We start from the raw sequence: 27,768 nt of genomic DNA, 5'->3' as shown, positions 1-27,768 counted from the left end.
CTGGTGACAGATTCGCCAAAAATCATCAAGATTCAGCAAAATTCACCATGTAAAAAATCGATCACAAATGGTCACTGCTTGAAGTCACCAAATTCAAGTCGATCAAAAGTTATCACTGCTCGGTGAATCTGTCATCAACAAGTCACCACTGTCACCAGACAGTCAAATATGATTTTTCTGTTTTGCCAACTTCTTGGTGACAGATTCACCAAAAGTCCCCCATTCAAAATTGATCACAAATGGTCACTGCTTTGTGAATCTGTCACCAAGAACTCATCAAGTAGATTGTCTATGTTTTGGCAACTTTCTGGTGACAGATTTAGCAAAAGTCATCAAGATAAACCAAAAGTCACCAAAAGTCACTGAGATTCACCAAAAGTCACCAAGTTCAAAATCGATCACAATTGATCACTGCTTGGTGACAGATTCGCCAAAAGTCACCAAATTCATAATCGATCACAAAATGGTTACTGTTTGGTGAATCTGTCACCAAGAAGTCACCAAACAGTCAAAAATATGAACTTTCTATGTTTTGGTGACTTCTTGGTGACTGATTCGTCAAAAATCATCAAAAGTCATCAAAATTTAACAAGTACAAAATCTATCAAAAATGGTCACTGCTGGAGTGCTAATAGATACGAATTTTCAGCGGAAGTTGGGATATTCTGGCAGTTTTCGACTGGAATGATTGAATTGGGAAGACTTTTTTTTTTTTGGAAATTTCAGGTAGGTAGGTAAAAAACATTATTTTTGATGTGAGAAATCAATTTTTCTACTCTCTAACTTTGGTCGGTGAACGGAAAAGGAAAATAAGCGAGGGCGAAAACTTTTCAAAATTTATAATTCAAGAAATAAAAACTCATGGTTTTTAGGTAATTCTTTGATTTTTCCCTGCTTATACAATTTCTTTCCAACTTTCCGTATTGAATTTTTTTCAGCGATTTATTGCATCTCACAAATTAAAAAATCTTTCGAGAGAAAATCGCACACCGATCGCTGGATGCAGAAAGAAAATATCATCTCAATGCTGACATGCAACTGGTCTTCTGATAGCACTATGTCAGCCGTTTTCCTTGAAGGAATAGGTATTCATACAAAAATCAACATTTCCCAAGGGATCTATGTTCCTGATCAAATTTGATCTAGGTACGAACAAGCTGCACATTCTCGTAACCATGCAGTTACCCAATGACGATAATAGACGATAGTAAAAGTCATACATTTTTATAAACACACACACATTAATGGCGATTTTTTTCTAGCACATCTTTTAAAATTAGACCACGTAGGTATTGCGAAATTTGTACGTCGGTTTTTACGATGCGTTAACACGACGATCCTGCAAGTAAATTTTTCACGCGTTAAATGATATAAAAAAAGGCAAAAATACATAAAAGTCGATACCTATTCGGCAATTCGATGGTCAAGTATAATAATTACCCATCAATATCGAATTAAGTAGATGAAGGAGAATTCGCATGTCGCACGAACACACGACGACAACAGAGAAGTACTTATCGCTGCAGATAATTTGCTCTAGTAATTTAGTTCGGCACTCGGCCAGTATAAACATACTACGAGTACACTGCTCCAAGGAAGAAGTCCACACATATAAACAAAAATCGGATAGGCAAACACAGACTATACGGCGCATAAATATGAACGATTTCAAGTGTAAAATGATACACGCCAGTAGGTACTTCTCAATCATGCTGTTTGATTTTCCTGTTGGCTGTTACAAGAAAATAAAACCTTTGCCCTTTGAGTGTCGTGGGTTATTGATCAAAGTAGGTAGATATTTATCGCGTATGTGGTACCTAACCTACCCACTCATATTCGACTTGATGTACTCGTAGCTTTACAGGTTGGTTGGGTACTGGGTAGGTTGATGATTATTCAAGCGTCGCATCGTGGTTTTAATTGACTCCAGCGTCGAGCTTATTTGCAAGTTATTACTTTAAATGAAAGCGAATAAGCGCGCGAGAAACGAGCTGTTTTCCTAACTGCTATTATGTGTACTCGCGAATAACTTTTGATATCACAATTTGGCACAAGCAATGAGCCAATTTGGTGTGTGTATATAATGTAGATGTTGTGTAAGTACGCGTTGTAAGGGGGTTTGAAGTTTCATTAATTGATTTTCTTTTCACTTCAGACATAAATTAACGTATATAGTGGTTCGAAAATACGAGTAGGTACTCTATGTAAAGCCCAATGATTGCAAAATTCGTTTAATTGTAAGTCACACAGCGTTCGTTTGCCACGCTTATGAGAAGTGAGAAGTGTAGTATGCAACAGGAAATCTGTTTCGATTTTCCCAAGTGAAAAAATTGTAGACGGATTCATCGTTACACACATTCTAAGCATAGTTTCAAATTTTTGGCGAATCATGAATTCCCAACTTGAGCTGCTGATGAATTCAAGTACCTAATAGAATACAGCGAACCCAACATCCCTTGTCACTGAAAAGGTCGCTGGAGAAGGATTTTTGAAATTTTGATGAAACATTGTTGGGTATAAATGTTGAAGTCAAAAAAATTTCCCCCACTTCACCCCCTTGTCCACAATGACGAAATGACGCTTATTTTCGGGGGAAAATATCAAGCAAAAAACCGAAAAATTAGTGTTTTGCAACAACTTGAATTTGATGAAAATCGATTATTTACTATGATGACATGAAAGATTTTCGCATTCTATTATACCTAGTTAATGATGTTGAAATTTTCTTCATTTTGCCTCAGATTTGATCTCGGCTCATTTCATCTGCGCTCCCTTCTTCTATTTTTTGAAGGCTATTTTTACCACAAACAAACGATTTTTTTGAAAATGTAAATTTACTCCATTTTTCCACTCCTCAGTGTGAATTTAATTCGACCCTAAACTCATTTTTGAAGATTTTCAACTTGTCTGGTTTTTTCCATTTTTCCATGTAGTCTTCTGGGGAAATACCCTTCAACATCTTCCAGCTGATTTTTGTACAACTGATGGAAAATAGGTAGAACCAAGACCAACTAAACTGGTAGACGTATAAAATTGAAAATTGAAAAAAAATGATAGCATCGCTTGTATTTGTAATATAGCTGAATGTTCACTTACAGGTACGAACTGGGTCGGTTGGAGGCCCCTGACGGATGCACCGAATGGGCCCCTTACAATTTTACCCCCCCCCCCCACACAGAATTTTTCCCTGTTGTTTTTTTCTCAGGTTTGGATACTTGAATGTGAGTTTTTTTTTTTTACTTTTGCGAAAATAAGTCGATCTGATTAGAAAAAACCGAAGAGTGACGTCTTGAGAGAGAGAGAGAGAGAAGGGGGGGGGGGTTGTTGACTGAAAATTTACCGACTGGTATGAGAGAAAAATACCAATTTTTCCAAATAAAATGACAAGTTTTCAAGATGAACTGACAATTTTGACAATCGATATAATACTCATGTTAAGTTAGGCTCATTAAAAAATTGTTATTTTCATTTTTGAACTTAAGGAAGTTTCAAACTGGGATTGTTTTCCAGTTTAGAGAAAAGAATTGGTCCCAGCAAAGCAACAGCAAAAGCTTTCAAAAATTTGAGTTTAGAGAAGTGAAAACAATGTTTGAAAAAATTTGTTTATTTCTTTTGATTCAAAATTTTAGAATTTAAATGATGAGTTTTTAAAAATTTTAATATTTAAAATGAAAAGTAAACAGATCCGAGTGAAGCGAGAGCAGGGCTCGTAGTCAATTTTTTCCTCTGAAAAGTAATTTTGTGACTGAAAATGCTCGAAAAGGTAACCAAAAAAGAATTCAAAAATGATTGAAAAGTAGCCAAAAAAGTGACAAAATGCGAGAAAAACATTTTAATATAGAAAAAAATCACAAAAAAACGGAAGGAATACTTAGTTATTACGAATTGAAATGAATATCTTTTTGAATGAAAAATCGAGACTTTTCGACAATTTTTTCCAGCAGCAAAGTACCAGGGATTTTGGCAATTTTTGATGAGAAAGGCGATTCTTGGAAAAATAAAACGGAAATTTTAACAAAAAGAATGGTTTTCTGACAGTTTTTGGCAAAAAAGCGAGACATTGGGACAATTTTTTTTAAAAACATAAAAATTCAAAATTTTCTGAAAAAAACGACTGAGTATTTTTAGAAATTTTGTTGTAAAGCGAGGATTTCCTTACAATTTTTGGCAAATACCAAAATTTGGACAATTTCAGCAAAAAAAAAGAACCTTGTGAGAATTACTGGCAAAATAATTTTTTTTGGCAATTTCTGGCAATAAATAACAAAGTTGGGCTTTTAAATAATTTTGAAAAAAAAAAATATTTGAAGCAAAAATTTGATAATTTTAATTTAAAAACGTAAAAAGGACCGCGAACGAAGCGAGGGCAAAAGTTTGCAAAAATTTATTTTTAGAGAGAGTGAAAATAGTATTGAAACCAAAAGGCCAGTCCGCCACTAAATTGTTATGCAGATGAAAATTCCTTAGGATTAGGTTAGGCGAGGGTAAGTGAAAGTGAGGTCTTTGTATATCGTCAAATGATAAAGTTATGCGTTTCTAAGAAAAATGGCTATCGTAAGTAGCATAGTTCTTGTAAAAAAAAGAAACCCGAATTTTTTAAATATCTCGGCAGAAATTGTTTTTTTTTGCTTTTTCTTTAAATGAAAAAAGGATCTTGTTTGGTATTTCCGTTTCGAAACATAACTTGGAATGAATTCAGGCTTCCAAATTTTTGCAAAAATTTAGTAGGGTTGAAATTACGTTTCTGTTTCAATTTAGATTTTTTTTAACGGACTGTCAAAAAATACTTGTTAGTCCATCGAGATAAGAGACTTCTTTTTCCCCTTGAGAACAGTAAAGAATGAAAGTTGAGTATACGCAATCCTCTGAGCTGGCTTAGCATCAATCATGTCAAAATTTCGTAATTTTTCCATGAATGTATCACAGACATATTTGTTTTCTAATGGTTGATAAATTATGAACAGTAAAAATTTTCAGACTCGCGTTGAAAAAAATTGACAATTATATTTCATACGATAACCTATCCAGGGTCGCACCCATGACCCCCCCTCCCTCCCCAGGTGGTGATTTTGAAACAATATATCACCTTATTGAAAGTGGATTCATTGGATTCGAGTTCCTACTTACAGATTTTGGTACGTCCAAATGGCTACATTTAAGTACGATAACTTCAATGGCGAGGGAATGGTAATAACAACAACCACACATAAACATCTTTTATCGTATATACTTAGGTAATTCAAATAATTTCAAGTAACACGATGAATTACATACGTATTATATACACTCGGGTCTATTGATTAAAATCTTCCCAATCGTCGTAGTAAAAATGTCTGGGTACATCATCATAAGAGAGGCCACGATCAGGGTCCCAGTCGGAATCATATGGATCATAGTCATATTCTTCAAAGTAGCCAATGTCTCTGTCGCTGTCGCTGTCGCTGTAATAGTCGTAGTGGTCGGTGTATTCCACCGAGTGTGACGAATCATTTTCTTTCGCTTCCTTTTCATCGCAGTCATTCGAATTTGAGTCCATTTCAACGTTAGTACTTTTCAAATCTTCTTCGTCGATTTTTGCATTCGATAGAATTTTTTTCACGATCTCTTCGGACGTTTTTTCTGCGTCTCCGTTCAATTCACCATCTTTTATGGTCGTCGAGGTGGTTTCGTGATCTGGATCCACAAAAATTTGACCATTATTCTCTGCCGATTGTGAAGCCATCTCTTCCACTGTTTCTTTTTCATTGCTGGTGTCCGAATTTAAGTTCATTTCTGTGATGGATATTCCGAGTACATCGTCGTCGTTAGGTTCAGTTGGTGCTATGATTTCTTCGACATTTTCTGATGTATTCTCTTTTTCCTGGACGACGGTCGATTTTAAATCAGCTTTAGACTCGCTGGTCTCTGCTGTTGGAGTAATTTCTTCCTTTTTGAAACTCATCGTATTGTTTTCTCCGTCACTTTTGTTAATTACGTCATCAGAGCCGGCGAAGTAAATTTTTCTGGTGTGTCGCAAAAAAATTACATAGGTATGAGAAGCGTAGCCAACACCCCCCCCCCCCTAAAGCGTAACTGGACCTTCCAGTAGGGTGTGCCAGTTTTTCATATGTGAAAAGAAGGAGGAGGGTTCAAATTTTAAAAATGTTCAATTCAACATTTCTTTGTTCATTTTTTGTGAACAATTTAACATACTTGGGAGGGAGGGGGGGGGGGTGTATCACGTCATTTTGCCGACAAAAAGTCGTAATTTTTCCGGCGATAGTCAAAATTTGAACGAGCTGTGTTTAAAAAATTTTGAAAAGCTAATGAATCTGTTCAGAAAAAATGATAAATTTGCATTTTTCATGTGCTTTGAGTATTATGAGTTCCCATTTCTAGAATTTTTCTATTTGGTTTTCATATTCTTGAAATTTTTGAAATCAGTATCTTGAATTCCAGACCGAAGCAAGGGTAAAAGTTTTGGAAAATTTGTGTTCTGAAAAATGGAACAACATTGGCCCGAGCGAAGCGAGGGCTAAAGCTATCAAAAACTTGAAGTTTCAAGAAGCAAAATAGGTGTAATTTTGATGTGAAAAGTCAGATTTCCACTACTGACATTTTTAAAAGTCTAAATAAAAATACTTTCCAAGCACAATCATGAAGAATTTGAGAAATAGAAAATATTAATGTAGCCCGAGCGAAGCGAGGGCAAAAGCTTTTGAAAAAGATGAGAATTTTGAGGACAGATCGGTGATTTTGTCGGCAAATTAACAATTTTGCTACCAAATTGACGTTAGGTATTTTTCAATTTTTCAAAGTTTCTCCCAATTGGTGGCAGATTTCTGATATGTCGCAATGCGACACATCAGAAATCTGATGTGTCGCACTTTGCGACATATGCGACAGTGCTAACGCCGGCCCTGTACGTCATCGTCGGTTTTAGCACCGATGTTTACAACAACTTGCTCCATAACATCCATTTTTTAAAAACCGAATAGGTAGGTACTTACTCAAGCAGGAATTTAAAAAGTTACTCGACAGAAAAATAAATGTTCGCGATTACCGATTATACACTTCACAGAACAGAACCTCAAATCAACTCGATTTTGCTCATTGCTTTCTTGCCACTTCTAAGAATAAGAATCGGTATCAACTATCAAATATAAATGTGCTTATCCTTATCGCTTATTGCTTATCAAGAAAGAGGATCGTCTCCAGTCGCCGCCCTCTCCCTTCTCAATCTACCCATTTTATATTTATAACTGAAAAGCATATTTTTTTATCGATTAAGATTAAGTACGAGTAATACGAATAGATAGGGTAGGTAAATCATACAAGTGTATAATAAATAAAATATGATATAAGATGGTGAACCAACCATCTATGGCCCCCTTCCATCTCCATCTACATATGACCATTCACCCAATTTTTTAAATATTATTTTAAATTTTATGATTTTAATTTACTTATAATTACCCATTGATACGAAAAATACTGGAGAAAGTTCCAGTTTAATCCGCTATGAACAGATTTCGAAAATTTGCGCCTAAATTGATCGAAAAGATCTTACAGATGGTTAAAAGCGAGTTCGTACTTCGCAGCGGTGGAATTTCTTGACACATATATAATTATTATGACAATTCAGCTATACCTAAGTATACTTACGTATTTTCAAAAATGCATGACCTAAAATCCACTGCAGGCTTCAGAACAACTCAAAACTACCACCAATCGATTTGGGAGGTCGAACAATTTCCAGCTTTGATCTTCAATATTATTAAATTCTGATATTTTTTGTAGATAGGTAACGATGCCGAATTTGAATTCTCATAAATTCACCAAAAATTGGAAAATCAAATTCAGGGTTAGAACTCTAAATTTTATTAAGCCTTTTCGTCAATTTTGATATGTACGTTCATTATTGTTTTTGCTAAAATTCTGATTTTAATTTTTTTCCCGGAATTGGAGAACATCGCTGAACCCAGCCGTGGTCATATTTAACTATATTTGCTCAAATTTGTATTTACACTTGATTTGGTGTAGTACCTATTTGAAGGTTTTAGTAGGAATGCCTTTGATTTAAAATTCACAGGTGACAGTACCTAAAAATAAAAAAAATAAAAACAAGTTTCATTTTTCAAAAAGATCAAAATTTGAGCATCCCCAGATCAGCCTCTGTGTGGCTACGGGAGCTAACAATTTTTGATGTTTTATTATCACTGTCTCAAAGTTTGAAAGCGACAGCCAAATTCCAAATTGTGTAGGGATGGTGGGGCATATAGTCATTCATTGTAACTGAATAAACTCGTTGAAAGATATTTTAAAAATTACTTTCAAAGCGCTAATAATTTTTCGACACCGTTAACTCATGAATTTTTTACCTTGTTATTTTGATTATGCGGATTAGTGATGGCGAATGCGATGTCGTTCGATTTCATCGAGCAACATATTTCAGTAGGGAAATTTCTTGGCGCGCTCATGTATAATTTATTGGAAATTACTCGTCGTTATCGAAGGGTAGGTATAAAAGTACAGGCTGGGCGATGGTGAAAAGTGAATGATAGCGTTTTATGAAGTTATCTCGGTCGTATAGGCGCGAATGCCTTAGGTGTACGAGTATGTATAGTCACGTGAATTGGAGGAAAAAAAATTAGAGGAAATGTCGAATTTAATATCTTAAAAGGGTTGCGAGAGAACGAGAACGAGAACAAGAGACGGAAACACGTGCTGATGCTGGCGAAAGTTTGATGACGAGCTATTATAGATATTTGCTAGGTGACAGAGCTGCGGCTTTCACCATAAAATGCAATTTATTTAATCTGAAAAAATCTTTGAAAGTAAAGACAAAATATCATATTCCGGAACCTCCTATTCTGAGTAGGTGCAAAGTAGGCGTCTTAAAATCGTACTTATAATGATTGCCTATACCTACTCGAGTAAGTACTTATGGGTATATCTTCCCCTTCATGCATTAATACGAAATAAACCACCATCGAGTCGAAGTATCCGTTGTCATCGAGCTTCCTCAAGCATAAGAAAAAAATAATCCGGCGAACCGAGACGAGGGCTATTTTTCAACTTTTTCTCGTGATTGTGTTTTTTTCTCATCGTGTTCGGAATTTTTTTTATCGTCAAGTTTCGAGGATGAAAAATAATCGCAGCTGTGAACTGTTACCGGATATCGATGTTCGCGATTTGCTAAAATAATGAACATGCTGAAGAAGCCAGGTATTGAAAATTTCCCTAGTTCATGTAGATGAAGAAGGGTATGGTATGTTAACACCGTTGTATGTAGGTTGCCATTAAAATTATGGGATAAGTGAACTTCTAATAGGTACTGATTGTGTATAGTAAGATGTTGAAAATTGAGGAAATTTCATCAGTGCGAGGGGATTGTAATACAGGAAATAAGCAGCCAGAAAATGTGAATGGTGAAAAAAAAAACAATGACCAACATTATTCATTATTACCTATTCACTTTCATTTTTCTACTCATCAGTTATCACATGATTCAAACATTTTTCGGGCGTTCCGCTCAATCGCCAACTTTGGGTTTCAAGATCACCCGGCAACAGGGTCAAGGCCAAAGAAAAACAAGTGCTGAATCATCTCTCTATCTATGTACAATTGTACATATTTACTCGGATTCAAAAAAATGTTGAATTGGTGACTTTCATAGGAGCACATCAGGGTAAAAAAAAAAATAGGTGGATGAAAGACCCTGTTCTCAGATTTTGAAACCAGCCCGTGGAAATTGTCACTCATGATCTCAAACCCCAACTTTTGAATTGTTTGAATACGAGGTAAAAGTGGTACAACCAAAGGAAAAATAATTCACGAAAATTTTTTCAACCCTCTCGAGGTTCTCGTAGTTTTCAAAAAAGTACCTCAACGTCCACGATGATTTTTCAAAAATATGTAATCCCTTAAAAAAATATTTCGTTCAATGGAGAATTAAAAATTCCATTACAAACCAAAAGAACGAAACAAAAAAGTAAATATATAACTTCTTTTGGGACAAATTTTCAAAATGCACTATAAACGGTAGGTAGTATAGGTAAGTTTAAATAATCAAGTAGGTATTTAAAAAAGTCACACAAACAATGATTCGTAAATTATTGCAATAGACAAAAGGAAATATTACCTGTCTTGACTTCTTTCAACGTAATAATTTATTTGATCGCATAAAAGGAGCGACGATAAAGACACCACACGAACGTAGAAAAGTTTTCAAAACACAGTAATTGTTTGCCAAGCACAAAATATTTTATAATAAATAAAAACACTCACAAGCGAACGTGAGAGGCAAACGCTACACTTGATTTTTTTACGCAATTTACAAAATAATAAAAAATATTAGAACGTCGAATTCTTCGGAATGTAAAAAAATTGATCGCGATTATTTCGTCAACACGAAACACGAAATATTCAATTTGACTGGAGTAAGAAAAAAATAAATCCTGCCTGAAGGAGCGACGATAAGACACCACACGAACGTACGAAAAGTTTTTCAAAACACAATAATTGTTTGACAAGCATAAAATACTTTATATATAATAAATAAAAACACTTAAAGACGAACCAACGTGTAATTAAGAAATAAATGTCACACTTGATTTTTCTAATGCAACTTTACAAAATTATTATAACAAAACTCCAGAATGCCGAATTCTTCAGAATGCAAAAAAATTGTTCGCGATTATTGACTCGAGCAAGAAAATTAATCCTATACCTCAAAGAGCGACGATAAGACACCACACGAAACCGGAAAAGTTTTTCAAAACACAATAATTGTTTGTCAAGCACAAAATAAGTTCTTCATAATAAATAAAAACATTCCCAGGCGAACGCAGGAGACAAATGCTACACGTCTTGATTTTTTTTAAAAAATGCAATTTACAAATAATAAAATAAATAAGTCGAATTCTTCAAAATGCAAGAAAATTGATCGCGATTTTTTCAACACGAAACATTGGTTCAAATCCTACCTTCGAAGTAATTAAGGTTCACGCGAGATAATCATTTCGATAGCTCAAAAACGTTTCAAAGCACGTGCTTTTTATTTCTCGAAAATTGTCTACCGATTCGTACGAAATTCCGGTACCTTTCACAACGCAAAGACAGACTTCCGCGAATCGAAAAAAGCCACAATGTACTTTACTACTAAAGCGTTTACGTTAACAAGTAGTATTTTATCAAAACTGAAATTCACGCACATGCGCCTTTGCACAACGATCCAAATTCCTACGCGTCTACGTAATCCACAAGTAGAAATTACTTAAGTACTCCTTTCTTTTAAGACAATAAAGGGTTGTTTGTTCCATTGTCTGACTCTGATTTTTTTCTTTACTACATTTTATTTATGAAATGACGAATTTTTTTCAAAAAGAATGTAATTCATGAATTTACTGGCTAAAATCTAAAAATCTACAAGTTAGGTAGGTACCTAATTTGGGTGAAATTTTCATCAGAATATTTCAACATTGAGCGAATTATTCGAGTTTTCAAAAAATATTTCTTTTTTCAAATCAATAATTTTTTACATTTTATAATTTTGTAAGTAAGTTCTAGATTTATTGTATGTAGGTATTTCTCTTCATTTTAATGTTTCAGCACAGTCAAATCGAGCGGCGGTGTTTGAAAGAAAAAGAACGCTTTAATGACCATAGGAGTAGTGACGATTTGTCCAGAAATTAAATTTTCAATGATTCTCTGACAAGCGATAAAATTGAAGGCGATTAAATGAATATAATAAATTAAAAAAAAAAAAAATCGGTAAACTAGATTACTGTACAGTGTACACCTGTTCGCGAGAATGATTTCTCATATATCAGTTCATTTCCGTACAACTTGTTGAATTATAACCACAGTTTTTGCACATTTTATTTGACATTTGTAGATGTACAATAGGAACCCAAGAACTTAACATTGAATAAATTCCAAATGATTGGAATGACAAATCGTTATACTCGTACTTGAATAGTACGTACGGTAAAAATACTGCGTGACTTTTGTTGGGAATTTTCATCTAATACTATACTTCATTCAACACCATTACAAACTTAATTATTTTCGCGGAATTGTGTTATAAATTTCTCTGTTAAAATTCAACATGATATTCAGCTTCAAGAAGTATATCGTAAAAATTATCTACGCAGCTCTGTTCTTATATCGCTAATCGTTATTTGCACATTTTTGAAAATAGAAATACTTTCTCTGAAAATTGACAAAGTAAGATTGCTATTTTTGTTCCAATTGGTAGGTACAGTATTATGGCAAATAAAATTATATTCAACATTCAACTTTCATTTGAATTTATAACTTGCATTCCTGGCTCACGAGCGATTGTTTCGGTAGGTACGAAGCACGAACTACCTACTAGCTATTGGCCAATGGGCCAATGAACTGTTGGCAGTTATTTTGCAACCGCGTGTCGAGTAATATTTTAAACAGCTTTCATAATCATCTTGGTATTCTGTTGGATTTATTATGCATTAATTCAATGAAAATGATACCGAATTTGAATTATTGAGGTTCAAAATACAGAAGATAACATTTTCAGAACTTAGGGTACCTATCTTCATTATAGTGGCGAATTCTATTCAAAAAAATGTTTCACTCAAAAGCATGATCCGTTTATGAATAATAGCCTACAAGCAGGGTATCCCTTTCTTCGGACGAATATTCATAAAATTCAAAACTTTTTGAATGTATTATTACGTACATTAAACACTCCTGAAAATTTCCTAATTGAATTTCTAAAGTGCTCGAAATTATGAAAAAATTAGGGTTAATTTCAATGCTAATATTTTACAAAAATCGACTCGACGTTTGGATTTTTCAACTTTCAAATCTTTGTTTACGTCCAATTGGGGGGGGGGGCCTTCATATAATTTAATTTGAGCTTTTATGTACCCGGAAATTAATGCAGAAAGTTTAGAATTGGAAAAAATATACCGATAAAGCAACGAAAATAAGCTTTAATATTAAAAAAACGTTTGTTACAATAAATCTACAGATGTTATATAAACTTGACAAGTACGCATATCAAGTGATACTAGACATTAAACGAATCTCGTAGCAATAGACAATAATTTAGTATAATCAGCTCCCTTTGAAAAAGTCTTTTCTTTTAATCTTGTTCTTAAAATATGAGGAATAGGCACATGAATTCTTGTACCCAAAGGAGAACCATTATGATCTATCAAAACTAAATTATTCGTGTCAAATCTAGGAATATTAGATTTTTGAGTTTTCACGACGCCGACAATAATTCCTTTCTTCTTCTCTCCTTTGATCGCCACTAAAACTACATCACCTATAGTACCAATACCAGTCTTATTGTAAACGTGAATGCAGTAAGGTGGTTTTCCCTCGGCCATGGCTTGTTTTCCAATGGTACTATTATCTACTACTCGAAGTCGTGTAAGCTTCATTATGTGATTCAATGCATTGCTGGTGTGAAAACTTCGGATAGCGGTAGTAAACATATTGAAGGTTGGTTCTGAAATAACAGTTCGAGTAATTCATAGACATAAAGTAATACTTGAAATTAGAAAAATGATTACGTTGTTTTTGGCTTACCTTTTAGAAATAGGAGCTACAAAACGGCAATTTCAACAGTAAATTTTACGGTCAGAACATTGTCTGCTACAACATGATGCAAAAAAATTAGTAACTGACTTGACCAGACATTTTAAACATATCCAGAAGGAAGATGTTGAACAAATTCAATATTTTTTTCGGCGAAAGTTGAAGTCGGCACACATATTTTTATCATTGAAATTTTGTTATCAGTGCAGTGTCGCAATCATAGATATAAAGCCTAAACTGGATCAGCTACTCGTGAAGCTGCGCAAAATTCGACCAATCACAGCCTTCACTTTGGTCTACACGGTTTGTGATTGGTGGATTTTTTTCTTCACTTTCTAGTTTCTACTGTACATTTTATCCAGTTAGGTTCAAATATAAATATCGTAGGATTTTTATCAATAAAATAAAAAATGACGCGCGTCTAGAGTCTGACGGGCTACGAAACGTTCCCGCCAATCACAGCGCAGCGTTATGTTTATCACCGTTATCACTGACGTTCAAGTGTTGTATCAAAGGAGACCACCTCATGTGTTAGAATGGACAAGTATTAGAATGGTCAAGTGGTAGAAAAAGAGGGAAAAAAGGGAAAAATATTTTTGTTGCCAACCCACTTTGTTTGGAGAAGAAAATTTTGTAAATTAAAATGAAAAGTAAAGCCCAAGTATTAGAATGGTCAAGTTGTAGAATAGTCAAGTATTAGAATGGACAAGTGTTAGAAAATACAAATATCAGGATGGACTCGGAGAATGTGAGAATTAGGCGAGGCGAAGCCGAGCCGTTTTAAAATTTATATTTCATTCGATGAGCATTACTCCCCTTGGTGAGTTCAGACGGAGGCTGGACATTACCGTGTATGTAGACAGTACCTGCGGTAGTTTCTAAAAAACTGTACTCACCGAGGCCGAAGGCCGAGGGAAGTTAACAGACATAGTATGAACAACAAAGCGACCCGCGCAACCGAGGCGAAGCCGAGGTGAGCGGACACAACGCCCCCCAACCCTGAAAACGGCTACCCTTGTACCCTATTATCCAAAAAAGTACTAAGTCTAAGTACCACTTCCTCATCCTCTTATAACAGATTGCTCTTTTCCCCTTATTTTTCAAATACTTGACCATTCTAATACTTGACTATTCTACAACTTGACCATTCTAATACTTGAGCTTTACTTTTCATTTTAATTATTTTACAAAATTTTCTTCTCCAAACAAAGTGGGTTGGCAACAAAAATATTTTTCCCTTTTTTTCCCTCTTATTCTACAACTTGACCATTCTAATACTTGGCCATTCTAACACAAGAGGTGGTACCGTATCAAAGTAATTTAGGTATAAATGGGACGTTTTGCATATTATTTTAAATAAAACACTGTCGCAATGCAGAAATAAAGTACGTACAAGTCCTAGGTAGCTATTCAGATTAACTTTATCATTCAGCACCGGCATTCCCTGGCAAGAATGAAGTAATCTGATAAGAAAGAACTATCAGTTATCACACACTCATGTATTTTTACTATTTTTACAAATTAATAAGATCTCATCAGTAAATTCAATAGACGATTTCAATGAAACGTCACAATGACGTCACTTGACGGACAGCTGCAACGTGATTGGCTAATGGTGTAGCGACAATTGTTCGAAAGCGCTTTTGACTACGTTTTTGGCCCTCGATTAACATTACGTTAAATGGGGAATTTAAAATCTATAAAGAAATTATGAGAAAGGTTGTATGGTATTAGGGTCTTTTTCAACGCAGAATCCGAATTTAACAAGCATTTTCCTCATTTCTTTATAGATTTCAAATTCCCCATTTAACGTAATGCTAATCGAGGGCCAAATTTGTTTGTTGATAATGAAACCGACCAATCACAGCACAGCTGTCTGTCAAGTGACGTCACTGTGACGTTTCATTGAAATCGTCCATACTTGACATTTCAGCGGAGAAAAATGAAAATCAATGAGTAAAATCTGGTATCTAAATAGATAGAGTCTAGAGATAAGTACGTAGGCTCACGCTAGTTATGCAAGTTATGCAGCTAGCTATCTGTATCTGTACATTCATTTTCACTAGCTCCAACTGCAAAGTATTTCTTTTTGAAGTTATCTATCTCGATTGCTTTTATTGATGTAATTATCGTAAATTATGATGGATTTGAAATGAAAACAAGAATGACTTTTCCTATTTGGTATTCATTCAGTAAAGTTGTAAATGTAAAGTTACAGTACCTACTGTCGTACGTAGGTTAATGTTATAATTCAAATTAAATAAAGTCACGAAAAGCAGAGTCTTGTTCATTATTTAATACGTAAAACGAATTCATCAAATTATAAAAGTACAAAAGGAGATGATAAAGGCATGGTGAATAAAAACAATGTTACCACACACACCGGATAGAGCTTAAATCTAGTTAAATTTCGATGGCAGTGTTGCACATTTCCAACACTCCCTTACAACACAACAATCGAAAGTTCAGGAATACGTAATTCTAAAAAATAAAATCAAAAAATAGCACCTAGTAATAAATAAACTAGAACAAAATCACAAAGTAAGCAAATTTGGATAGACAAACACATGTCATGAAGCACTTTAATTCTAAAAAGAGTAGATAATATGTTTAAAAATACAAAGAACACAAGAAATTGACAACTTTAACAAACACATGTTTTCTTTTCTTCCTTTTACCTTACAATTTTTTCGAGGTTGATACTTTTAAGTTCTGTAAGTTCGTTGTCATTTGCCTGATAGCTAAATTTAACCGGAAATGCCATTCTGAATAATTCTGGGTACCTTGTAGTTGTTTGGAGATGCCAGATGCCATTCCATTTGAGATGCTGTTCAAGGTTGATCAAGATTGAGTTCTGATTCTGGTTGTGTGAGTCCATAGTGACAAAGTTCGGAGATTGAGGTCTGTTTGTTCTGTTTGAGATCCAATGATCGAGTTCTAGTTCTTGTTCAAAGTCCAAGGAGTTCGAGGCCAAATATGCCGAGTTCAGAGAGTGCGAGGCCAAATATGCCGAGTGTGAGGCCATAGATGCCGAGTTCAAAGAGTGCGAGGCCAAAATTGCCGAGTTCAAGGAGTGCGAGGCCAAAATTGCCGAGGCCAAAAATGCCAATAGTACAGAGTACATTACTTGAAGAATACCATAGTTCGAGTTCGATTTCTGTTCGCGCACAGTTAGGCAAGGGACTGGGCCCATAACCTGTTATAATTCAAATTAAATAAAGTCACGAAAAGCAGAGTCTTGTTCATTATTTAATACGTAAAACGAATTCATCAAATTATAAAAGTACAAAAGGAGATGATAAAGGCATGGTGAATAAAAACAATGTTACCACACACACCGGATAGAGCTTAAATCTAGTTAAATTTCGATGGCAGTGTTGCACATTTCCAACAGTTAAAGATTAGATTACCAACCAATTTGAAGAAAAAAGTCGTTTAATTTTCTGTTTTAATTAGTAAAATCGAAAAAGCTCTTTATTATATCGTATTTTTTCAACGAAAAATAAAAACTGAAAAAATTTGCAAGTCCATAGAACCGCCCCTCTGCGCTGTGATTGGCGGGAACGTTTCGTAGCCCGTCAGACTCTAGACGCGCGTTAAAAAATGTACACACAAGTTTATTAAAAAATAATTGAAATTGTGGAAGAAAATTGATTCGATTTGTTTTTGACGGTTTGCTTGTGATTTGTGAAGTCGTATTCTCCTTCCAAATTCTTACGATCTCATTTTTGCGACAGAGTCTTTTTTATAACCAAGTTCCCAAGTTTTATTATAATCGCTGCTCTGAGTCTGAAGCATGGTTCATTTCCTAAGAATAGCTGAGTCGCTTTCATTACATAGAGTATCCAACCAATATTTTCGTGATTTAGTGACCGAAGGAATCCAATGTGGAGTAAGTACGGTTTGGACTTCGGAGTATTTATATCTAATATGTGATGTGGATGTGTTTCCAATTCTAAATTGTATGTATGTTACAGAATCTGAAATTCACTCAGGCTGCTGAAACTTATGATAAACAAGTGTTAGGAAAACGTCAACAACGTTTGAATATGTAAGTGAAAGTCTTGTTTATGTAGTACTCTTTTTTGCTATCTAATTCCTAAAGTACCATTCATAGGAATTTTCATCACCTATATTTTAATTTTACCTTCATTTCTCTCGCTCGCTTCCTTAATGTTGCAATGTTCATTTCTCATTCGATTAAATTATGTTTCAGATATAGTTGAAAATAAACTGTTATAATGTCAAACGGACGAGAGATGACATTTCCATCACCGGTTCGTTCGCGACCGATGAAACGCCAACATCCCACCGTGCTTAACGGAATTAGTGGCACATTTGAAGACAAAACAAACGATTTCTTGTGCCCGATATGTTTCGATGTTATGGAAGAAGCTCATATTACTCGGTGTGGTCATACATTTTGTTTTCGGTGCATATCGAAAGCTCTTGAAGTAAATCATCGTTGCCCGAAATGCAGCTTCACGCTAGCAGGAATCGAACACACGTTTCCGAATTTTTTACTAAACGAGTTGATCGCCAAACACAAATCTCGTTTGAAAGCGGCAGAAGAATTAGGGTTAACACTGGAGTTTCCCTTTGATCGAGGATGTTCTTCACAAAGTAATTCTGACGGATTGAAAGATTTTGTTGCTTCTGAATCGCAAAATTTATCGTTACCGGATGTAAATGTTATGCTGGAGGTTTTGCAACAGCGTAAACAGCGCTTGGAAGCGGAATCGTGCGCTACTCAAAATAAGTTACTGCACGAATTTCTCAAGAACTTATTACGTTTAAAAGAGAGGCAGCTATGTGATATAACCAAGGAAGTGAGCACAATTAAGAAAGATATCGAAGAAGTCGAGGAAATTCTTCGAAATTCCGATTCCAACAGCAGTAACAGCTCTTTCGAGAAAACTTCCGAAGACCCAGTGTCGAAAAAAGAAGCCGTAGTTCCTGATAGGAAAGATGCCAATCGAACGGAAAGTTTCAATAGCATTCACAAAAGTGTAGAAATTACCCAGTCTTCCTTTTCGTTACGTAATCAAATAATACAAGCGCATTTCGATGATTTCGTCAAGTGCTATTTCGCTTGCAGAGCTAAAGAAATCACTTTTGGTAAAAGTACCGATAAATGTTCGTCTTCGAGCGATACCAGTGTCAGCATCGTAACGGGCTTAGACACGTTTAGAGATAATCTGATTAAATTTTCTAGATATAGTAAACTGAGACCACTCGCAACGTTAAGCTATTCTAATGATATATTCAACAACTCGACAATCGTTTCCAGCATAGAATTCGATAAAGATAACGAATTTTTCGCTATTGCTGGCGTTACAAAACGTATCAAAGTTTACGAATATGCTCAAGTTATTCAAGATACGGTCGATGTCCATTATCCTTGCACCGAAATGGTATCGTCTTCGAAAATCTCTTGTATTAGTTGGAACTCTTACCATAAAGGAATTCTGGCCAGCAGCGATTACGAAGGTACAGTTACCATATGGGACGTGAGTACCAGTCAGAGAACGAAAACATTTCAAGAACATGAAAAACGATGTTGGAGCGTTGATTTCAATAACGTAGATACACGTTTAATTGCTTCCGGCTCAGACGACGCTCGCGTCAAACTTTGGTCACTAAATGAAGAACACTCGATAGCTTCGTTGGAAGCGAAAGCGAACGTATGCTGCGTAAAATTTAATCCTAAAAGTTCGTGTCATCTTGCTTTCGGTTCAGCCGATCACTGCGTTCATTATTACGATTTAAGAAACATGAAACACGCGCTAGCTGTGTTCAAAGGTCATCGAAAAGCGGTATCCTATGTTAAATTTCTGAATAAAGAAGATATTGTTTCAGCATCGACGGATAGCCAATTAAAATTATGGAATATTAATGCTTCTCATTGTTTGCGTTCTTACGTGGGGCATATTAATGAAAAAAATTTCGTAGGACTTGCCACAGACGGTGACTACATTGCTTGTGGCTCCGAAAATAACTCCCTGTATATTTATTATAAAGGCTTGTGTAAGAAATTGCTTCACTATAAATTCGATGGGTTATGTAGTGTCTTGGAAAAAGAAGAGAAAGATGATGATGTTAATGAATTTGTCTCTGCGGTTTGTTGGAAACAGTTATCCAATGTTGTTATCGCTGCCAATAGCCAAGGAACGATCAAAATCCTCGAGTTGATATGATCCTTCATTATCTGAATTTTGTTGTATTTTTTTCTTCGTTCTCGTTGATGAATCTTACCTCGTAGATGTTATTTGTTCGTTTGTTCTTTCGACTGTTCGTTCGTTTTTCCTCTCAAATTTCGTTTTAGTGAAATATTTTGTATCTATATTTTTTTGTTCAAGTACATACTTGCTGCGTAAATGATTCTGTTTAATTTGAGGTACCTACAGATATTTATGAAATTTTTTTATGGCTGTTATATTGTTTTAGAAGTAAATGTGTCGTATTGTCGCAAATTATGGGTATTTTATTCGTGTTACCTAACAAGTTGTATTATTTTTTCATTTTTTTTTTTTTTGTATTTATTCGGATATTAGCAATAATTACTTACGAATCGAATGTAATGTATCTCGTGGTTTAAAAAATTACCTTATTTCTATTTAAATTATTCATCACTGTCGATGGTATTTCATTCTGAGTTCATCTCGATACTGTTTTGCTCCTCTAGGAATTTTCTTTTAGCTGCTAATTGTAAAGATTATCAAAATAAAGTAATTTTTCGTTTCATTTTATTCATTTGTTTTTAATTTTTTTGAATTTACATCACAAACGGTTGGATTACATTTTCTTTTTTCACTTTTTTATACTTCTTCCATAATACTTCAATGTTAATAATTATAAATCCCAATAAGAATCCTGAAATTTGGTTCAAACTGTTAAGGTTTTATTTTGTAAAGCATGCGAAATTTTTTCGTAGGTTACAACACTTACCTAGAAATAAAACGAAAAATGAGCCTTGTATGTCATCCAGATTGACTGTATGGTTTGTGACATCTGTTTGTTTATTCTTCCAGCATTTATCTCGCTTTGGCAGGTATTCCAACATCCATTTCTCTATCAAGCCTACGTGTTGCATTCTTTCAATCCTATAATAAGTGAATAATTTTAAAAATCATATTTTTATGTGATAAAAACTAAACAGCGTAAAATAATTACTCTCGATTGATTAATTTCAAGTAAGGATTATGAAGGGCAGTAATCATAGCTAATCTTTCTTCAAGAAATTCATTTTTACCTTTAAAAAAAACGTAGATATACTGAAAATATATGTAACTGGGAACAATTTTTGAAAAGTATTTTCACATTGGCTTACCGAGAGCAAAATCACAGCTGTTGGTACGTTGAAATTCACGTTTTAATAAAAATAATAGATTCGTTTTTCGATGAATGTAAACGTATTTTCCACTACGTACTCTATCCATGAGTCCAGCTGATACTCCCCTGTGTAGTTCAGCTTTTTGGTATAATTGTTTAAGTTTTGGTTCATCTTGTAAATCCTTTAACAAGTTATTATCGGCGCCTTCTCAGTATATTTTAGATGACCAATTTAGAAGAAATTTTCGTAAATATTTTTACCAAAAGCAATTTTTGTAAACTGGAACGGTTTGGTATTCCCCATGTAATACCATCTTCGCCAGCTTGCAGTAATTCATTGATATTAGTGACCATGGTTTGCATTTGTGGAAATGTCAAAAATGCAACCAAGTTTCCACTGTAAGTGGTCACTATTACTAAAACAAATAACCACCATGTAGCCACAACTAGACGACCGCTATCTGCTTCGGGTAAATACGTTCCTCCTGCAAAATAGGTACGATGAGAGACGAAATTTGTTTAGGTAGGTATATTTTTTGCATCATTAATACCTTGTTGTAGTAATGCTCCGTAAATGTACCAAAAGCAATTAATTGGCTGGCTCAAGCCACCTGTGTGTTTAATGTTGTAATATTCGTAGTACGGAGTACATCTATGAAAATAATTCAATATTGGCGTTACTAATAAAACAGACACAGCAATTGAAACCCATATCTATAAACAGATATTTGAAATTAATGATAGAACTATGGAAAGAGAAAAGGCAAGATAAGAATGAACCTACTCCCAATGTGAAAGGCGCTGTGAAAAGAAGTGCCCTGGATACTGGTTGAGCTTTCGCCGTCAATATGTTATAAGATTCTATAGCAATTGGTGTCGTATAATTGACAGAAAATTTAAATTTTGGATCTATAGGGAAAGCTGCGCCTCCTAAGAAAACCTTAGGAACAAAAATTGAAGATAGGTGCCTATTTACTCTGCACACTAACTTATTTTTAGAAGTTTTTTTTACCGACTTTGCCGTGAAACGGAAAAGTGAGGTATTGTATTTGTCATGATGGTTGAGGATTTGGGTGGGGGTGGGTTTTCTTGACGAATTGAAGTGTGCTGATCACGATAAGACGTATGACACAAAACGAGATAAGTTTATATACATACATATATAAATATTCTAGGGGGTAAACTCGTAACTTTTTTATAGATTAACCAGCAAACTCATAACGTTTTGACAAACTCGTAACCTTTTTAGGACGTGACTTTTCGATGAGGTGCCATATGAATCTACAAGGTGTGGGGAGTCTACTGGCAAAGTTTGAGCAGGAACGTGAGATTGCTGTTTATACAATTTCACTTTTGACTCAATTTTCAAATGAGTACATAGCCTAATTAACAGGTATGAGGATATGAGGAAAAGGTTTTTATTGCCAAGAATCATTTTTTACGTTTTTTACGTTCTTTTTGGTGATTTTGGTGGTTGAAGATGTCCTCTTTCACATGGCGTGGTCAAAAATCGTCTAAAATAAATTTTTGACTGCTGAATTTTAATTCTAAGTTGATTATACAGGTCCAAATTTTCGTGTTTTTCAATCTAAACATTGATTTTATGGGAAAAGTATGTACCCTAGGAAAAAAATGCAATGAAGGAAATTGTAGAGAATTAAATTTCCTTTCTGCTCAGAGCTGGTTATTTTTCTGTAGGATGCTTTGTTAAAAAAGCATTTGCGAAAAACAGAGACGTATGAGACTTTAAAAAAAAAGCTTTTCTGAAAAATTGATGTTCTGGTAATGAAATACCTTTCCACAGGTGACCCAAAAATCAAGTTAACGAATATAACGCGGCCTAACATCGAGTACTATCAGGCCTATGGGGTGACGCGTCGAGCGAATGCACAGCAACGAAGTTATAGAGGGGTCTTGAGATTGCTGTTTATACAAAACGTTATGAGTTTACCTGTATGTGGCTATATATATTTATGTATATATCAATTTATGTATAAATTTGTGTCACGCTGAACTCAAAAGCTCCGAACTTCAAGTCGAAACTGATGATGGCAAAATATTGCTTTGATACTGAACTAGAGAAATTTTTAATTTGGTCGAAATCGATTCAGCCGTTTACGAGATATGATCCTTTAAGTGTGTTTCAACGTTATGGATAAGCTGAAATTTGTGTAAACCCTTATATCTCGCAAACGGCTCACCCCCAACAAACAGACAGGGTGGTTAGGGTGTGTAGGTTGAGGATCGGTGCGCCGGAGGTCGGGTATTCGAATCCCGCGCGAGTCAAGAGCTGAAATTTTTTTGTCGATTTTTTTATTAATTTTTTTGTTAATTTTATTCGTCCAAAATTTTTTTGCCACAAAAAATCAAAATTTTTCAAAAATTTATAGTGTAATTTTTGTTTTAACAAAAAACATTACGTTTTTGGTAAATAGCCAGTAACTTTTGATAATTTTTTTTTTGGTGAATTAATATTAATTTTTAGTAAATAAAATGATTAGTTATTTTTGGTGAATTACTCGTAATTAAAGTTGGTTGAAAATTTTGGTAAATTGCTTGGGTAAATTTTGTTTTGGTAAATTAATGGCGTAATTTTTGGTAAATTGGTATTCCAATTGGTAAATTTTCGTAAATTGCTGGGGTAATTTTCAGTTTTTCAATAAAGTTGGTTGAAAATTTCGGTAAATTACTGGGGTAATTTTTGGTAAATTGGTAAATTTTAGTAAATTGCTGTGGTAATTTTTAGTATTGTTAAACTAGTGGGGTAATTTATTTTGTTGAATTTGTGTCAACCTTTGGAAGTAAATTACTGGGATAATAAAAAATTGGTAAATTAGTGGGGTAATGTATGGTAAATTACTGGGGTAATGTCTGGTAAATTACTGAGGTAAATGTTGGTAAATTGCTGGGCTTATTTTTGGTAAATTTTGGTAAATTGATAAATTTTGGTAAAGGGTAATTGGTAAATTTTGGTGAATTGGTAAATTTCGAGGTAATGTCTGGTAAATTACTGAGGTAAATGTTGATAAATTGCTGGGGGTTATTTTTAGTAAATTGGTAAATTTTGGTAAATTGGTAAATTTTGGTGGTTCCGTAAATTTTGGTAAATTGGTAAATTTCGGTAAATTGGTAAATTTTGAGGTAATGTTTGGTAAATTACTGAGGTAAATGTTGGTAAATTGCTGGGGGTTATTTAGAGCAAAGTCGGTTGATCTTGCGAACTGCGCAAGATGTTTTTAAACATACTTTTTTTTGTTGCACCAAGTCAGACATTTTATTCCATGTTTGTTCCAGTAGAGAACTATCATCCTCTCCTTGTAACATCTGGAACAGATTTTTACTGAAAATTTCTTTGAAATGAGCACAAATCTATACGTTATTTTTAAAAGAATTTACCTCAATTTTTTCTGTAATTTTGGAACTATTTGAAAACCCTTCAGTGTTATTTGACGTGATTATAATATTGCATCTGTAATTTCATCAACGGTAACTTTAAAATCAATTTTACAACATTTAATTGGGGCACCTTTTCCTATACCTACCTAAAAAAAAAAAAAAAAAAAAAAAAAAAATGGGACGAATTCAAACTTACGTGAAGTTTAAACTGAACGATAACTCATTTATGATTTCAAAAACAAGTCCTCTATATTCTTCAACGTGGCCGGATTCATTCATTCTTAGAATTTGCCAAGGAGGGTACTTTATGATTCAATAATAAATTGATAATTAATCGATTTAAAGTATTTGTACGTCTCTATTAAATAGGTATTGAAATTGATGTTCTCACGTGAAAAGTGACTATCGAAAGGGTTCTTTTTTTAAATCCATGTTCGATGTGAGGAAATACAAAATCATTCAACTTGAAACCAGTTTGTATTTGCCACATCCCTGACGCTGATAACTCAGCAATTGCCGGAGTTTCGCGAAATTCGATTCCCCAAGTGTCAGTAGTTATCACGACCCAAGAAGTACAGTTACCGCAGACACCGGTTTCGCTTAATTTTGCCTATTAAAAACATCATTATTGGTCAGTCAATCATCAGTGCTGGGATTTAGAAAAATTGACTCGAAGAAATTAAAAAATTTGGTGTAGGTATAGTAAGTATCGTATTCTTACTTTTATGTAGGATATTATAGATTCTCTCCTATCCTTTTTGGTAGGTTTTATGGATTCCCATTCTTCTTCAGATATTTCTTTAGAGAGCCCAAGTTCTTCAAAAATATTTGCTTCCAGTCCCAACATTAAAATTTTGAGTAATTCTTGTATGTGACATAACATACCGTACTGGAAAATTAGTTCCATTATTTGTCCATACTCCATAATTTGAAGTAAGCTGAATTTTTATGAACTTGAGACAGTTTTCTTACAATGCAATTTTTTCCAGATGTCGATTTGTTAACAATGAAACTGAAATTTTCTCCTTCCGATATTAAACCAGAAAATGTGTCCAAGTTGAATGGTCCCATGTTCATGTCTGGTATAATAATCAACCATTGATCGATCGGTGAAGTTAATCCAAAACGCTGAGCCTAAAAAAAATATTTATTAGGTAGGTGCAAACTGAACTGATCATTGTTGAAAAATACATCATGAAAATCAATTTATCTACTTACCGTTTCAATTATCAATGATACTGCGTCGAATCGTACGATCACCATGAAATTATGGTTTTTATTTGTGTTGGGAAATTTATAAAACATATCGAAGACTATTTTTCTCCTGAAATTTCACATTTGAGCCTATTCTTAGTACTTATAATAAAGCTAGATACGTTGTGCTACCTTCATATATAGGTACAGGGTGTCCAGGGAGTGGTGGTACAAACTTCAGATTTGGATACCACCGCGGGTACGACTAAGAATAAAGTTTATGCATTGTGAAAGTGCGGCCTATCTTCAAAATTGAAGGGGTGAAATACGTTTTCAAAATCTAAGAGTCACAATCCATTTTGTTCATTTTTCAAAGTACTACCCAGTACCGACCCTCATTGTCAAAATTGGATTTTGGCTCTTGGATTTTGGAAACGTATTTTGCCCCTTCAATTTTCATAATAGGCAACTTGTTTATCTTACTTTTTTTTTACTCATAATACCCGGTTATATCCAAAATACATATTCTCAACTCTGAAGGTTGTACCACCGCTCCCCGGTCACCCTTAATATCACCTCTCCCAATCAGTTTCTGCTGGCAGAAGTTTGAATATCATTACACTGACGTGATCTTGCAATGACTGTTTACCGGAAAGAGCTGCTGCAATATCATTTATTTGTTCATCGCCTGGCATTTATCACAAAAATGAAATTTTAAAATTTTCAACCAGAAGTACTTAAATTTAATTTACGTATGTACAGGCAGATAGGTATAAATGAAAATATATTATTAGGTACTTATGGAATCATCGTGTATAAGTGTTGCAGTTTTCCAGTTTACAGCTTTGGATTGTTGTAAGTCGATTATCAATTGCGGTAACTCGGAACCGTCACTCGCTAGTGGAATTGTAATAGCTTCATTGGCAGGTAAGCGTTTACATTGATTGTCTAAATTACGAAGATTTTCTCTTGAATATTTTATAACGAGATATTGTCTAGGCTTATTACCTACCTATCTATTGAATAAAAATTTTAAAAAATTTACCTGTTATGGCTAAGTACATTATATCTTTATCTTCAGCATTATTGTACAGATTCCAAATATCGCGACAGTTACCAATTGCTAATATTGCAGTTAATTCTGTTATGGTAAACTCAAAATTAGGGCAATTTTGCATCAATAATTAACGTGTGAAAAACAATAGATAACTTAGGCTGACCTTTTGTTAGTTTGATGTCCATATTAGTGAAAAGTTCCACAGATAGCATGCCATGTTCAATGCGAGTTTCTTTCAACGACTTTTTATAAGTTTCGATAACATGTTCTAATCGCATTTCTTGTGATGAGATGAAAGATGGATCAGCCACGATGACTGAAACGGCGAGAGGTAGTTATTATGTATTTTTTAAAAGTTAGGTTATTCAAATTATTTAAAATTACGTTAGAGTATCAGCTTACCGATAGAATCGTTGACAAGCGGCGAGTTAGCAGTATTTTGAAAAGTTTTACAGATGAGAAAATTCCATAACAATACGACATAATGCCTATAATTCATACTTCTGTACCTACTGCTCGGCATTTTTAACCAACTTTTCTTCATTTTTCACTGCATTCAACTATGGAAATGGAGTAGGTACCGAGATTTTTAACGACAAAAATGAATTATTGAGTTTGTAATCTACTGTAAAGTAATCATATTCGGGCAATAATCGCACAATGCTTGAAAATGACTGAAGAACCTGTCATTACATGAGATAACATGTGGATAGAAATCGTGATTACTTCGATATGTGCGTGTTAATAGAAATAGGTCAGTTTAATAAATAATGAAAATGTTGTTAAATTACATCTAGGAAAAGGGTAAATAGGTAAATAAACTTGACGATTTCTTCAAAGTTCAAATTGAACTGTTCTGAATTCTGAGATAAGTTGTTGAACCATATTCGACACGATCTTACCTAGGTACCTAACAGGCAGTTGAAATGAAAATAAAAACTGACTCATCAGTCATCATCAAGACAGGATGTTTTTGAAGAAACAGCATTAATTATGATGCATAAAATGTGTTTCAAAGGGTAAATAAAATAAAATCTGAAGAATACAAAACTATCAATAATTCCAAGTAAAGACACGTGCCTATCTTGCTCTTGCATTATGAAGACTTGAAGAGTGAATTAAAATTTTAAACATTTCGGTTTTTTAAGTATATCTGCCATAAGTATGTGTAAAAGTGTAATTGACAAAAATGACAATGGCAGCTTAAATTAAAGACC

General features: G+C 34.3%; 4 protein-coding genes across 4 annotated transcripts in view; 1 reads left to right on the top strand and 3 right to left on the bottom strand.

Annotated features, from left to right (window-relative positions):
• LOC135831202 (uncharacterized) overlaps nt 1–11,150 on the bottom strand; it is a 572,431-nt gene extending 561,281 nt beyond the window's left edge. The window contains exon 1 of the mRNA XM_065343508.1: nt 10,124–11,150. The gene's annotated coding sequence lies outside the window, so the exon portion shown is untranslated. The remainder of the gene's footprint in view (nt 1–10,123) is intronic.
• A 1,893-nt stretch (nt 11,151–13,043) lies between these two features.
• On the bottom strand, nt 13,044–13,674 carry LOC135834371 (large ribosomal subunit protein uL14m-like). Its single transcript, XM_065348238.1, has 3 exons — nt 13,663–13,674; nt 13,564–13,579; nt 13,044–13,483 (listed from the first exon to the last, which is right to left on the bottom strand). The coding sequence occupies exons 1-3, from the start codon at nt 13,672–13,674 to the stop codon at nt 13,044–13,046; spliced, it is 468 nt and encodes a 155-aa protein (XP_065204310.1).
• A 3,482-nt stretch (nt 13,675–17,156) lies between these two features.
• LOC135831168 (E3 ubiquitin-protein ligase COP1-like) lies at nt 17,157–20,321 on the top strand. The gene is made up of 3 exons (XM_065343461.1): nt 17,157–17,464; nt 17,550–17,623; nt 17,789–20,321. The coding sequence occupies exon 3, from the start codon at nt 17,814–17,816 to the stop codon at nt 19,767–19,769; it is 1,956 nt and encodes a 651-aa protein (XP_065199533.1). The 5' UTR covers nt 17,157–17,464; nt 17,550–17,623; nt 17,789–17,813; the 3' UTR covers nt 19,770–20,321.
• On the bottom strand, nt 20,314–27,145 carry LOC135834361 (ionotropic receptor 93a-like). Its single transcript, XM_065348228.1, has 19 exons — nt 26,954–27,145; nt 26,715–26,867; nt 26,540–26,635; nt 26,293–26,442; nt 26,071–26,182; nt 25,519–25,624; nt 25,273–25,434; nt 25,022–25,189; nt 24,692–24,910; nt 24,497–24,603; nt 24,301–24,373; nt 24,100–24,228; nt 21,689–22,009; nt 21,456–21,618; nt 21,166–21,389; nt 20,903–21,086; nt 20,746–20,824; nt 20,521–20,675; nt 20,314–20,445 (listed from the first exon to the last, which is right to left on the bottom strand). Exons 1-19 carry the CDS (start codon nt 27,093–27,095, stop codon nt 20,348–20,350), a joined length of 2,841 nt encoding a protein of 946 aa, XP_065204300.1. The 5' UTR covers nt 27,096–27,145; the 3' UTR covers nt 20,314–20,347.
• Nucleotides 27,146–27,768: the final 623 nt, after the last annotated feature.

This window comes from Planococcus citri, chromosome 1 (genome assembly GCF_950023065.1).
Source record: "Planococcus citri chromosome 1, ihPlaCitr1.1, whole genome shotgun sequence".
In the NCBI taxonomy this organism is placed as follows: domain Eukaryota; kingdom Metazoa; phylum Arthropoda; class Insecta; order Hemiptera; family Pseudococcidae; genus Planococcus; species Planococcus citri.
The sequence above is the reverse complement of the archived record's forward strand: the minus strand, read 5'-3'. Positions and strand labels throughout refer to the sequence as shown.

Excerpts from the sequence above, each read along its gene's own strand:
- LOC135831168 (XM_065343461.1), top strand. The coding sequence starts at position 17,814 with ATGTCAAACGGACGAGAGATGACATTTCCATCACCGGTTCGTTCGCGA.
- LOC135834361 (XM_065348228.1), bottom strand. The coding sequence starts at position 27,095 with ATGAAGAAAAGTTGGTTAAAAATGCCGAGCAGTAGGTACAGAAGTATG. Across the intron at positions 24,911-25,021 it reads CTATAATATCCTACATAAAA|GCAAAATTAAGCGAAACCGG; the intron begins GTAAGAATACGA and ends TGTTTTTAATAG. Across the intron at positions 20,676-20,745 it reads TTGAAATTAATCAATCGAGA|GATTGAAAGAATGCAACACG; the intron begins GTAATTATTTTA and ends CACTTATTATAG.